Source organism: Colobus angolensis, unplaced genomic scaffold, assembly GCF_000951035.1.
Source record: "Colobus angolensis palliatus isolate OR3802 unplaced genomic scaffold, Cang.pa_1.0 Scaffold3, whole genome shotgun sequence".
Taxonomy (NCBI): domain Eukaryota; kingdom Metazoa; phylum Chordata; class Mammalia; order Primates; family Cercopithecidae; genus Colobus; species Colobus angolensis.
Genome location: NW_012116265.1, coordinates 19,941,191 through 19,954,275, shown reverse-complemented (window position 1 = coordinate 19,954,275; position 13,085 = coordinate 19,941,191). Strand labels below are relative to the sequence as shown.

Sequence of the window (13,085 nt, the reverse complement as noted above, 5' to 3'; positions counted from 1 at the left end):
GGGAGGCGGAGGTTGCGGTGACCTGAGATCGCACCATTGCACTCCAGCCTGGGCAACAAGAGCGAAACTCCATCTCAAAAAAAAGAAAAAAGAAAATTATTTGCATCTGAATTAATGGCTGAAGCACTAATTAATGATTGCTGAAGAGAACCCTGAAAGTTAGTACTTGGCACATATAACAAAAAGTTGATTTGATTTATCCATTGCTTACTGAGGTATCCTTGAGAAGTGATCTTAAGAAGCAGGAACAGTGACAATGATAGAACTAATAGTGGTCATGAATTACTAGGAAACAAAGTGGCATTGAGCAGAAAAGAAAGAAGCTGTTGCTATAACTTTGGGATATACAAAAATGGATTATATCTTGTGTATTGTGGGATAAGAGGGGCTAAAGAAAGCTTTGCAGGAGGTCTCTCCCAGTGGCATTTAGGTAGTGCTATGTTTGAGGATCAACTAAAAACAGTGAGTTATTTCTGTCCTGTTTCCCCATCTAAGAGTTCTTGCAATTATTGGAACATTTTCTTTAAAAAAAAAAAATTTCCCTTTTCTTTTTTTACTTTTTCAATTTTTTAAAATAGAGACAGGGTTTCGTCATGTTGCCCAGGCTGGTCTTCAACTCCTCGGCCCAAGCAGTCTGCCCACCATGGCCTCCCAAAATGATGGAATTACAGGCATGAGCCACTGCGCCTAGCCGGAACATTTTCTTTACATACACTGGCATTTCTCCCCTTCAAATCATCAGAAAAAGGGATAATTTTTAGAAATCAGGTTTAAGCACTAATTTCAGATAAGCATTTCATAGTTACAACAGTTACCTCAAAAATGTATGAAGAGCAAGTGAAAAATCTGATTTCATTGTTACACTAGGCAGCTCCCTATAGAAACTTTGCTGGGGTTAATAGTCCTGAGGAAGATTTTAGTTACAGTGTAGTCCAGTCCCATAGATCTGATCTGAGCAAAGCTGACAAATGAAGCTGCTCAAAAATAAAGGGAGATTACTCAGGATGGACTGAGTCTTAAACAAACTTATGTCTAACGGCCCATGGTAGGCATGACAACAGCAGGTGAGGAAAGAGTAGCATCCTCTTCTTTCCACTGAGAAGTAATGGTCTTTAACTGAGTGTAGAATTGGATGCCCTAAGGAAAACAGAAAAAAAGTTAGCATATATTTCTGGGGTTTCATGATTCTTCTTTTAATTAGCTTTTGAAGGAGGTATTACAAAGTGCTACTCACTTTCCTAATTGAGAAATGTAATCAGAATCCAATATATATTGTTAATAAGATAATTGATCTAAAACATTTAACATAATACCTGGCAGATAGTAAACAATCAAACCTTAGCCATCATTATTATGCTGAAACTAGTATTTCTTTCTTTTTTGTTTGAGATGGAGTCTTGCTCTCTCACTTAGGCTGAAGTGCAGTGGCATGATCTCAGCTCACTGCAACCTCTGCCTCCCAGGTTCAAGCAACTCTCCTGCCTCAGCCTCTCAAGTAGCTGGGATTACAGGAACCTGCTACCATGCCTGGCTAATTTTTGTATTTTTAGTGGATATGGGGTTTCACCATGTTCGCCAGGCTGGTCTCGAATTCCTGGCCTCAAGTGATCCGCCTTCCTCGGCCTCTCAAAGTGCTGGAATTACAAGTGTGAGCCACCGTGCTCCCAGCCATTATATAGTAGGCCATTTATTTATTTATTTATCTATCTATCTATCTATTTATTTATTTAGAGAAGGAGTCTCTCTCGGCTCACTGCAACCTCTGCCTCCCAGGTTCATGTGATTCTCCTGCCTCAGCCTTCTGAGTAGCTGGGATTACAGGTGTGTGCCACCACACCCAGCTAGTTTTGTATTTTTAGTAGAGACGGGGTTTCACCATGTTGGCCAGGCTGGTCACCTGACTTCAGGTGATCCTCCAGTCTTGTCCTCCCAAAGTGATGGGATTACAGGCATGAGCCACTATGCCTAGTCGGCTATTTCTGATAATTACCAGAGATCATGAGCTCTATATTGAAGTGGCAAACCCAAAGCATCTTACAAATCTAAAGTAAAATATCTGACATTATACAAATTCACTTCTAAATTACCTATAACATGTGAGCCCAAAAATTCAGCATATTTAACTCTCTCTATATATAGATAGATATAGTTTATTTTATTTTATATATTTTTTTTGAGATGGAGTCCCACTCGGTCGCCCAGGCTGGAGTGCAGTGGTGTGATCTCAGCTCACTGCAAGCTCTGCCTCCTGAGTTCATGCCATTCTTCTGCCTCAGCCTCCCGAGTGGCTGGGACTACAGGTGCCCGCCACCACGCTCGGCTAATTTGTTGTATTTTTAGTAGAGATGGGGTTTCACCATGTTAGCCAGGATGGTCTCGATCTTCTGACCTTATGATCCACCCGCCTCGGCCTCCCAAAGTGCTGGGATTACAGGCGTGAGCCACCACACCCAGCTAGATATAGTTTATTTTATACGAGTAGGCTTGAGCAAAAGAGAATAATACATTGTGCAGATTTAACACTTATATAATTACTAGCAAGCTAGAATGACATTTTACCAGATTACCAGAGTAATTTATAATAATTAAATTGGGGGGTGCAGCCAGGAGTGGTGGCTCACACTTGTAATATCAGCACTTTGGGAGGCTGAGGCAGGCGGATCACTTGAGGCCATGAGCTTGAGACCAGCCTGGCCCAACGTAGCAAAACTCCTTCTCTATTTAAAAAAAAAAAAAATTAGCTGGGTGTGGTGGCCGGTGCCTGTAATCCCAGCTACTTGGGAGCTTGAGGCAGAATTGCTTGAACCTGGGAGGTGGAGGTTGCAAGTGAGCTCAGATTGCACCACTGCACTCCAACCTGGGCAACAGAGCAAGACTCCCATCTCAAAAATAAATAAATAAATGAATGAGAGGGTGGGCAGGCAACAATTTTTAAACAATAGTTGTACTCTGTTTTGCTTAAAAGAAATGTAACTAGTATCAAATTAGTCATTTTTACAAAAGCTGTGACTAAGCCGGGTTCAGTGACTCACTCCTGTAATCCCAGCACTTTGGGAGGCCAAGGCAGGCAGATCACCTGAGGTAAGGAGGTTGAGACCAGCCTGGCCAACATGGCAAAACCCCATCTCTACTACAAATACAAAAATTGGGGGGCGTGGTGGTGCGTGCCTGTAATCTCAGCTACTCAGGAGGCATAGACAGGAGAACTGCTTGAACCCTGGAGGCTGAGGTTGCAGTGAGCTGAGACCACACCACAGCACTCCAGCCTGGGCAACAGAGCGAGACTGTGTCTCACAAAAAAAAAAGTAATAATGTCTGCTACAAAGAAGCAATAACATTTTTTGTAAATGAATAACTATTACAGAAAAACTATGTGCAATGGGAACACACTGGGGGTCACACCACCCAGCACTGAGGGAGGGGTGGTGGCAGTTGGAGGAGGTTTTCTGGAGGAGCTCATTCTTTAAATTGAGACATGACAGATGATTAGGAGTTAGTCAGATGAAAGGGGAGAGATGGCGAAGAGGGTCACACGCTCAGGAAGTGGCATATACAAGGGCTTGGACTTCCCCATACTCTTTCCTCAAAACTTTGTTGCTTTGAGTTATTCAGGAAGAAGCAGCTTTGGCAAAATTTTGTTAACTTTTAAATCTTTTTTAGGGAACCTTCTGAGAAGCACTCATTATGACCCCACAGATGCTGCTGGCAGGCCCTTCCTTGCAGAATCCTTGCTCCTGAATATCTTTAAGAAAATTTCTTAAGGGAAAAGACAAAAATTTTAACTCAAAAGTTACCTGTTTGCCATAGAAATTGGTGTCTCCCCTGAAGGAGGATCGAGAGCCGGTGAATGAGAACATTGGCAAAGGCACTGGAATGGGGACATTCACTCCCACCTAAAACAGAACAAATCCATGTCATACCCTAAGGACAAAGGAACTCTCCATTTAGAAGCACAACGGCATCAGAGACCAGTTTTGAATACCCACCTTCCACCCTGTCCTCTACCCCATGAACTTTCATTCCTGAGGAAGAAATGGGGCAATGTGGGAGGTCATGGGGGCCATCTTAAACCAATGACTCACCATTATTTACTGTTTCCTCTTAGGAAACAGTAAATAGATACAAGAATCTCTTAAAAATTCTGTTCACAAACCTGTCCGACATCCACCAAGTGGGCATATTTCCGAGCAGTGGCTCCATTGGTGGTGAAGATGGCAGTTCCATTTCCATATGGGTTGTTATTTACAATCTGGATGGCTTCATCCAATGTTTCTGTCTCCAGAACCACAAGAACTGGACCAAAAATCTCCTCTTTGTAACAGGTCATATTTGGCTGCCAGGAGTGATGCGTCCAGAAAAGAAGTCAGCTTTTTGGATTCTGAGTATTTTACGCTTATTTGGTACTTTCATTTACTACACATCATTTACATGGACAACTTTCATATTAGTAATCTCTTTTCATTTCAAATCACCTATTTTAAAAAAAGTCCTCTCTTAACTGTGTTCCATCTTCCAAGTTACCAATCATATAAAAAACTTGGAATTCCTATCAACAATAACCACACTTCCTCTAAGGGACTGTATTTTTAGTTCATGACCCATCATTAGCTTCCTTTTTAATACCTGAACAACTTGTTTCATCCAATTGTTATCGAAAAGTTACATGAGGCCGGGCGCGGTGGCTCAAGCCTGTAATCCCAGCACTTTGGGAGGCCGAGACGGGCGAATCACAAGGTCAGGAGATCGAGACCATCCTGGCTAACACGGTGAAGCCCCGTCTCTACTAAAGAATACAAAAAACTAGCTGGGCGAGGTGGCTGGCGCCTGTAGTCCCAGCTACTCGGGAGGCTGAGGCAGGAGAATGGTGTAAACCCAGGAGGCGGAGCTTGCAGTGGGCTGAGATCCGGCCATTGCACTCCAGCCTGGGCGACAGAGCGAGACTCCGTCTCAAAAAAAAAAAAAAAAGTTACATGAAAATTTATTTTTTATAAATCCAATCTATATTAAATATACCAGGATAATTTTTCTCTTTATAGAAACCCAATGCTGTTTTCTATAACATAAACAATCCATTCTTACTCATTTCTTTGCCTCCCAAATAAGTCTGTATGTTTATATTTTGATATCAGGTCATAGACACTCAAAACATCCTTCAGCATGCAATTAATGTTTGCTGCTGGCAAACGGATTTTTCTGTATGGTTCTGTGGCAAGAGATTTCATAATTTCTACTCCACTTACATTCAACACTTGATGATTCACTATTATACTAGGGCTATATGAATTTCAAAAAACGCCTCATTACCTCAATTTTTAAGTCATGTTAGCTGAGAGACTTTCAAAGTTTTGATAAATAAAAATTGACAAGTCAATTATTTTTGTCACTTTCAATAAATATCGGGTGGTTGATATATTGATTGAGACACTGCAGTAGCCATAAGCTAGGCAGCAAGAGGGAGACAGGAGAGAAAACATTAACAAACCAGTATAAGATAGCGTTTGGCAAACTAGAGCCTATGGGCCAAATGTGGCTTCCTGCCTGTTTTTGTACAGTCCCCAAGTTAAAAATGGTTTCTGCATTTTTAAATGGTTGAAAAAAATATTTAATCATATATAAAATGATATGAAATTCAAATATCAGTGTCCATAAATAAAGTTTTATTGGAACACAGCCACCCAATGTTTATGGCTGATCTCTCACTACAACATCAGAGTTTAGTTGCAACAGACACTGTATTTCTGCAAAGCTGACAATATCCCTTTATGGAAAGTTTGCAGACTGCTGGTGTAGTGGAAAGAGTTTGGTTGGGAGTTAGAAGGGGAGGCCCATTCAGACTCCAGATAAAATAACTGATCAATCCTGGCAAGAGATGAAGTGTTAGTCATTAAGTATTTTCATTAATAAATTAGAGGGATGAGATTCTATAGCCTTTAAGGTGCCTTCAGCTCTCATATTTATGAAATAAAAGTTGTTCACCTTGACATTCGAGATGATGGTTGGTCCAACAAAGTTACCATTTTCATAGCCTTTCACTTTAATTTTTCGTCCATCAAGAAGGATGGAAGCTCCCTCCTTTGTTCCACTATCAATCAGATTACAGACTCGCTCTTTGGCCTGGGGAGTGATCAGAGGGCCAAGATCAGCTCCAGGCTGATCTCCTGTAAAACAACACAGAAGAATTTAAGGTCCTCATTAACATAAATTATGACTGCTGTCAGGGCTCATGCCTGTAATCCCAAAACTTTAGGAGGCCAAGGCAGGAGGACTGCTTGAGCCCAGGAGTTCCAGACCAGCCTGGGCAACAAAGTGAGACTTCATCTCTACAAAAAATAAAAAAATTAGCCAGGTGGTGGTGCACACCTGTGGTCCAAGCTGCTCAGGAGGCTGAGGCAGGAGGATCACTTGAGCCCAAGAGTTTGAGGCTGCCATGAGCTAGGATCGCACCACTGCACTCCAGCTTGGGTGACAGAGAGCCTCTGCCTTTAAAAACAAAACAAAACAAAAAACTGCTAATGAGATGAATCCAAATGACAAGTACAATATAAAGAGAGGAAATGGCAAGAATAGACATGATTGTTCCCACTGGCCAAGGCCAGTGACAGAACCCGAGAGCTTAGTGCCACAGATGCAAAATCTAAAGGAGCAAGGCAGGTGATTGATTACCTGCATTGACTCTCAGGTTTTTGGCACGCTCCACCAGCTCTGGCAGCCACTTCTTGGCTTCTCCCACAAGGACTGCTGTTGAAAGAGCCATGCAGCGCTGACCAGCAGCTCCAAATGCTGCCCCAACCAACTGGTTCAGGGTATTTTCCTTATTGGCATCTGGCATGACTACCCCATGGTTCTTGGCTCCCTAAAAAAAAAATACAGAAAGCACAGGAATCTTCCTTGGGCAAATACAATTAAGCTAAGAAATTAAGCAGTGGACCAGGTGTGGTGGCTAACGCCTGTAATCCCAGCACTTTGGGAGGCTGAGGTGGGAAGGATCACTTGAGGTCAGGTGTTCAAGACCAGCTTAGGCAATAACGGTGAAACACGATCTCTACAAAAAATACAAAAAATTAGCCAGGAATGATGGCACAAGCCTGTGGTCCCAGTTACTTGGGAAGCTGAGGTAGGGGACACCTTGATCCTGGGAGGCAGAGGTTGCAGTGAGCCAGGATCACACCACTGTACTCCAGAGTGGGTGACAGAGTGAGACCCCTGTCTCAAAAAAAAAACAAAACAAAAACAAAAAACACAAAAACAACAAAAGGAAAGAATTTGTTGTCTGCTGGGTTTTTCAGTTATAAGAAAAGCAATGTTAAAAAAAAAAAAAAGAGAACTTACAGCCTTACAGCAATAATGCCAGTAACCAGCTGAAAGGCAAAACAGAAAGTAGACCTCTTGATATAGAATTTCAAGAAAGAGCCAGGCATGGTGGCTCATGCCTGTAATCCCAGCACTTTGGGAGGCCGAGGTGGGCGGATCACTTGAGATCAGGAGTTCGAGACCAGCTTGGCCAACATGGTGAAACCCCATCTCTACTAAAAATACAAAAATTAGCCGGGTGTGGTGGTAGGCACCTGTAATCCCAGCTACTTGGGAGGCTGAGGCACGAGAATTGTGTGAACCTGGGAGGTGGAGGTTGCAGTCAGCTGTGATGGCACCACCGCACTCTAGCCTGGGTGACAGAGTAAGACTCTGTCTCAAAAAAAAGTGATTAACGTGACTTAGAATGAAGCTCCTCTAAAGGTTCATGATTAAAGAGAAGACATTCAGGAGGACATGGTAAGGCTTACGTCTGTAATCCCAGCACTTTGGGAGGCCAAGGCGGGCAGATCACGAGGTCAGGAGATCGAAACCATCCTGGCCAACATGGTGAAACCCCATCTCTACTGAAAAAAAATAGAAAAATTAGCCAGGTGCGGTGGTGCGTGCCTGTAGTCCTAGCTACTCAGGAGGCTGAGGCAGGAGAATCACTTGAACCTGGGAGGCAGAAGTTGCAGTGAGCCAAGATAGTGCCACTGCACTCTAGCCTGGTGACAGAGAGATTCTGTCTCAAAAACAAAAAAGAAACACTGACATTGGGGTGGGATTAGTGGCCTTTCTGCTGAAGGTCTGTTCCTAGGTAATTTTCATATATAGAATAAAGATTGGAGAAAAAAGGAATAAGAAGTCACCATATTGGCTTGAACCCTCTTGCCATGTCTTGATCCTCTCTCGAAGATATACTCTCCTGCCTGGTTGGATCCCACAAAGCTGATTGCTTTGATGTCCGGATGATCGCAAATAAAATTTACAGCTTTAAGAAGAAAATAAATGATCACTCACAAAGGAGCAAATGGATTCTCAACATGGAAAATTTCCCCTTTCCCCACTGTTATGAATTTGAAGTTTTCCTGTGTTTTTCTTTTCTTCTTCGTTTTTTTTTTTTTTTTGAGACGGCGTCTTGCTCTGTTGTCCAGGTTGGAGTGCAGTGGTGCGATCTTGGCTCACTGCAACTGATGACTCCCAGGTTCAAGTAATTCTCTGTCTCAGCCTCCCAAGCAGCTGGGATTATAGGCACCTGCCACCACGCCTGGCTAATTTTTGTATTTTTAGTAGACACGGGGTTTTACCATCTTGACCGGGCTGGTCTTGAACTCCTGACCTTGTGATCCACTCGCCTTGGCCTCCCAAAATGCTGCGATTACAGGTGTGAACCACTGCACCAGGCCTGTGTTTGTTTTTCTATACTGGATTCTCATTGTAAAGTTCTCTCCTTGTACCTTTTAAATTCTATTTAGCTGGCTGGACACGGTGGTGCATACCTGTAATTCCAGCAGTTTGGGAGGCTGAGGCAGGTGGATCACCTGAGGTCAAGAGTTCGAGTTCATCCAATATGGTGAAACCCTGTCTCTACTAAAAATACAAAAAAATTAGCCAGGAGTGGTGGTGGGCGCTTGTAATCCCAGCTACTTGGGAGTCTGAGGCAGAAGAATTGCTTGAACCTAGGAGGCAGAGGTTGCAGTGAGCCAAGATCATGCCATTGCACTCCAGCCCAGGCAACAAGAGCAAAAGTCCATCTCAAAAAAATAAAAAATAAAAAAATGAATTCTATTTAGCCTCTTTCCTTTCATGATTTTTCTCATGTGCTACTCCAGAATTTCCACTTCTAATCTAACTTTTTATTTTTATTTTTATTTTGTTTTTTTTGAGACAGGGTCTCACTGTTTCACCTAGGCTGGAGTGCAGTGGTGCAATCTTGGCTCACTGCAACCTCTGTCTGCCAGGCTTAAGCCGTCTTCCCACCTCATGGGACTACCTGCACATGCCACCATTCCTGGCTAAGTTTTGTATTTTTTTGGATGGGGTTTTGCCACATAGCCCAGGCTGGTCTCGAACTCCTGGGCTCAAATGATCTGCCTACTTTCGCCTCCCAAAGTGCTGGGATCACAGGTGTGTGCCACTGTACCCGGCCTTAATCTAACTTTGAAGGCTGCAACTCCTATTTTCCTCGAAAACAACAGCCTTTGAATACTGAACTCTTCTTTTTTGTCCTTTAAGAATAACAATAGGCAGTGCACGGTGGCTCACGCCTGTAATCCCAGCACTTTGGGAGGCTGAGGCGGGTGGATCACCTGAGGTCAGGAGTTTGAGACCAGCCTGGCCAACATGGTGAAACCCTGTCTGTACTAAATAGTTTTACCAAAATTAGTGGGGCACGGTGGCACATGCCTGTAATCCCAGCTATTCAGGAGGCTGAGGCAGGAGAATTGCTTGAACCTGGGAGGCGGAGGGTAGAGTGAGCTGAGATCGCACCACTGCACTTCAGCCTGGGCAACAGAGGGAGACTCCATCTCAAAAAAAAAGAATAACAATATTTCCTTAATGGTGACTATGTACTGGGACACTCAGACACTATTGTGTTCTCATGTGAAAGGTCATATAGCGTAGTTTTTAAAAGCAAAAATCAGAGTCAGCCTTCCTGGATGGGGTATACACAGCCTGGCTTTGATGGTTTCAAGCACTGTGACTTTGGGCTAATTAATTTCACTATGTCTCATTTTTCTCTTCTGCAAAATGGAAAAAATAATACCTATCTCAAAAGGTGATTATAAAGATTAATAGATAAAAAGCACTAGGAACAGTGCCTGAAACACAGACGCACTGTTTAACTATTAGCTATTATTACAAGAATTGGAAGGCCTTCAGTATCTCTGAGATCTAAAAATTCTCTGAGTTAAATATCCTCATGTATTCTCTTCATATTGAAGAAAAACGTTTCTTTTTTAATCTTATCTGTGTCTAGCCCTAATCCAGATTTCTAGTGTCCCAATATATACTGTAGGGCAAGAAGCACTGCTGTTCCCCATTTGGTTACCTTGGCACACAAAGATGGCAAAATCATCAACAAACATGGAGGTTAAAATAAGTAAATACTTTCCTCCTTACAAGTAGGTTCCTTATCCTAAAACATCCAATCATCACTAAACACCTTGATTTTTTGGTAGCCAGATTAAGTAGCCATATGCAGAAGGGCAGTTACCTTCATGTTGTCCATGGATGATGTTTAATGTTCCATCAGGGGCACCAGAATCCTGGAGCAACTTAGCAAGAAGCATAGTTGCTCCAGGGACTCGCTCGGATGGCTTCATTAGGAAGGTATTTCCACACACCATAGCCATGGGAAACATCCAAAGGGGGATCATGGCGGGAAAATTGAATGGAGCAATGCCTGCACACACTCCCAGAGGCAGACGGTAGGAATAAAGGTCCATGTCTTTGGTGATGGATGGCATGGTCTCTCCCATCATGAGGGATGTCACACTACAGGCATGCTCAACCACCTCTGGAACACAGAAGTCAGGCCATCAGCTCTCCACACTGTGTACTAGTTAGCTTTGTCCTGTTCTCTTCAGCCCTGAGGACAGGAAGTGGCTCAGGCCAATGAAGGGGCGCAGGGTACACTGACTTGCCCTTCCAAGTTAAGGGTTTGTGCAAAATGAGATTCTCTGAATGGGAAAAATACAGCGATATGTATATACCCACTGGAAGATCATTTGAGTAAAGAGTAAAGTAAATCAGTCTTAGGGATACTGAATACTGCCATTTTTCACAAGCATTAAAAAAGATATCATGGGATGGCAAAATCTATATAAAGGAAGAAGCAACCTCCCATTCTGCGATCTGTGCCTCCCATCTTCCTTTGCTCCTTCCCAAAAGTCCCATAAGGGGCTCCCAGCTTACGAAGGCCTCGAAATACATCTCCTTCAGCATCAGCTAGGGTCTTCCCTTGTTCCAATGTGATTAACTTGGCAATTTCTTTCTAGAGAGAAAACACACAGATAGAAATTAATGCAAGAATGTTCCTCTTTTAAATTCTCAGGTAGCCAAGGAAGAATAAGACTGGAGGAGATGCAGTACAAGGGAGAGAGCCATGATCAATGTCTCTGCATACTGCAGAGTAAGGGAGGGTGGCTGAAAAGGTCTCTGTGAGAGTGACAAACATGCCCTAGGTGACAGTTTGGAAAAGCATACCATTCAGATTTCATACCAAGTTTTCTTTAATAAGTTGTTGATAGCGGAGCAAGACCTGCTGGCGGCTTAATACTGAAGTGTCTGCCCATGCAGGAAAAGCACGTTTGCAGGAAGCAATGGCTGCATCCATTTCTGCCTTGGTGGCCTGAGGGACCCGACCAATGACCTCATTGGTGGCCTGATGAGAAAAATAAGCACATGATCCTTTGCCCCTGACTCACCTTCTCCACTGTACATCTAGTCACAGAAGCAGCACTATGTGCTTTACAATAGACACCCAGGTCCCTACTTGCCCATCATGTCCCTAGAATTCTAGGCTCCTAAGTTGAAGTCCCAAAGCAGCTTCGCTTACTGGGTTGTGGATCTCAATCCATTTGTCACTTTTGGATTCAACAAATTTCCCATCAATGAAGAGCTTTACAGCTGGCTGAAAACAAACAAACAAACAAAAAACCATGAAACTTTGTATTAGTTCATTGCTTTGCTTTTCTCTTTCCCTTGCACCCAAAAGAAAGAAAACAAGTTGATAATGGAATCTTCTGGTCTTTAGAAATGTTACCACTAGGAAAGAGACACATAATATCCTTAGCTATTTTGTGTGTGTGTGTGTGTTTATTTTTTTTTTTTTGAGACAAAGTTTCCCTCTTGTCCCCCAGTCTGGAGTGCAGTGGTGTGATCTCGGCTCACTGCAACCTCTGATTCCCGGGTTCAAGCAATTCTCTTGCCTTAGCCTCTCGAGTAACGAGATTACAGGTGCCCGCCACAACACCCAGCTACTTTTGTATTTTTAGTAGAGACGGGGTTTCACCATGTTGGCCAGACTGATCTTGAACTTCTGACCTCAGGTGATCCACCCACCTCGGCCTCCCAAAGTGCTAGGATTACAGGTGTAAGTCTCCGCATCTGGCTCTTATTATTATTTTTTCTTGAGACATGGTCTCACTCTGTCACCCAGGCTGGAGTATAGCAGCGTGATCATGACTCACTGCAGCCTCAACCCCCAGGGCTTAGGTGATTCTCCCACCTCAGCCTCCTGAGCAGCTGGGACTACAGGCACATGCTACCATGCCCAGCTAATTTTTTTGTACTTTTGATAGAGACAGGGCTTGGCCATGTTGCCTGGCTGGTCTCGAACTCCTAGGCTCAAGTGAGCCACCTGCGTCAGGCTCTCAAAGTGCTGGGATTACAGGCATGAGTCACTGTGCCCAGTCTATAGTTTATATTAAGATGTGGCAGAGCCTCTCAATACTGTGATCTCTCTGAGAATGGGAAATTCCCTGCTATTCACACAGTGGAACTTCATGAGTGGAAACACGATATTGTGAAGTTTATACTAAAAAAGCAGCAACTCTGTTAACAAAGATTAGCTACTATGAGTTTTTGGCCCAGCTGACTGTTAATTACTGTGAGCATGCACTACCTTTATGATCAAAAGATTTTTGGCCGGGCACAGTGGCTCACACCTGTAATCCCAGCACTTTGGGAGGCCGAGGCAGGTGGATCACCTGAGGTCAGGAGTTCAAAGACTAGCCTGGCAAACATGGCGAAACCTCATCTCTACTAAAAATATAAAAATTAACTGG

At 43.3% G+C, this 13,085-nt stretch overlaps 2 protein-coding genes across 5 annotated transcripts in view; one reads left to right on the top strand and one right to left on the bottom strand.

Moving 5' to 3' along the window:
• Positions 1 to 3,826, top strand: part of CCDC176 (coiled-coil domain containing 176) — a 53,254-nt gene extending 49,428 nt beyond the window's left edge. Inside the window, exon 9 of the mRNA XM_011949583.1 lies at positions 3,750 to 3,826. Within this exon, the coding sequence (XP_011804973.1) occupies positions 3,750 to 3,826 (77 nt within the window). The remainder of the gene's footprint in view (positions 1 to 3,749) is intronic.
• The window catches only part of ALDH6A1 (aldehyde dehydrogenase 6 family, member A1), a 22,048-nt gene continuing 9,511 nt past the window's right edge, over positions 549 to 13,085 (bottom strand). For 2 of the 4 annotated variants that reach the window (XM_011949584.1, XM_011949585.1), the window contains exons 3-12: positions 11,855 to 11,929; positions 11,519 to 11,680; positions 11,212 to 11,290; positions 10,511 to 10,813; positions 8,163 to 8,284; positions 6,664 to 6,853; positions 5,977 to 6,158; positions 4,154 to 4,333; positions 3,795 to 3,893; positions 549 to 1,137 (exon numbers count right to left, since the gene is read on the bottom strand). In XM_011949584.1, the coding sequence (XP_011804974.1) occupies positions 1,033 to 1,137; positions 3,795 to 3,893; positions 4,154 to 4,333; positions 5,977 to 6,158; positions 6,664 to 6,853; positions 8,163 to 8,284; positions 10,511 to 10,813; positions 11,212 to 11,290; positions 11,519 to 11,680; positions 11,855 to 11,929 (1,497 nt within the window). In that variant the 3' untranslated portion in view covers positions 549 to 1,032. The remainder of the gene's footprint in view (positions 1,138 to 3,794; positions 3,894 to 4,153; positions 4,334 to 5,976; positions 6,159 to 6,663; positions 6,854 to 8,162; positions 8,285 to 10,510; positions 10,814 to 11,211; positions 11,291 to 11,518; positions 11,681 to 11,854; positions 11,930 to 13,085) is intronic. The other 2 variants (XM_011949586.1, XM_011949587.1) reach the window with 1 other exon arrangement.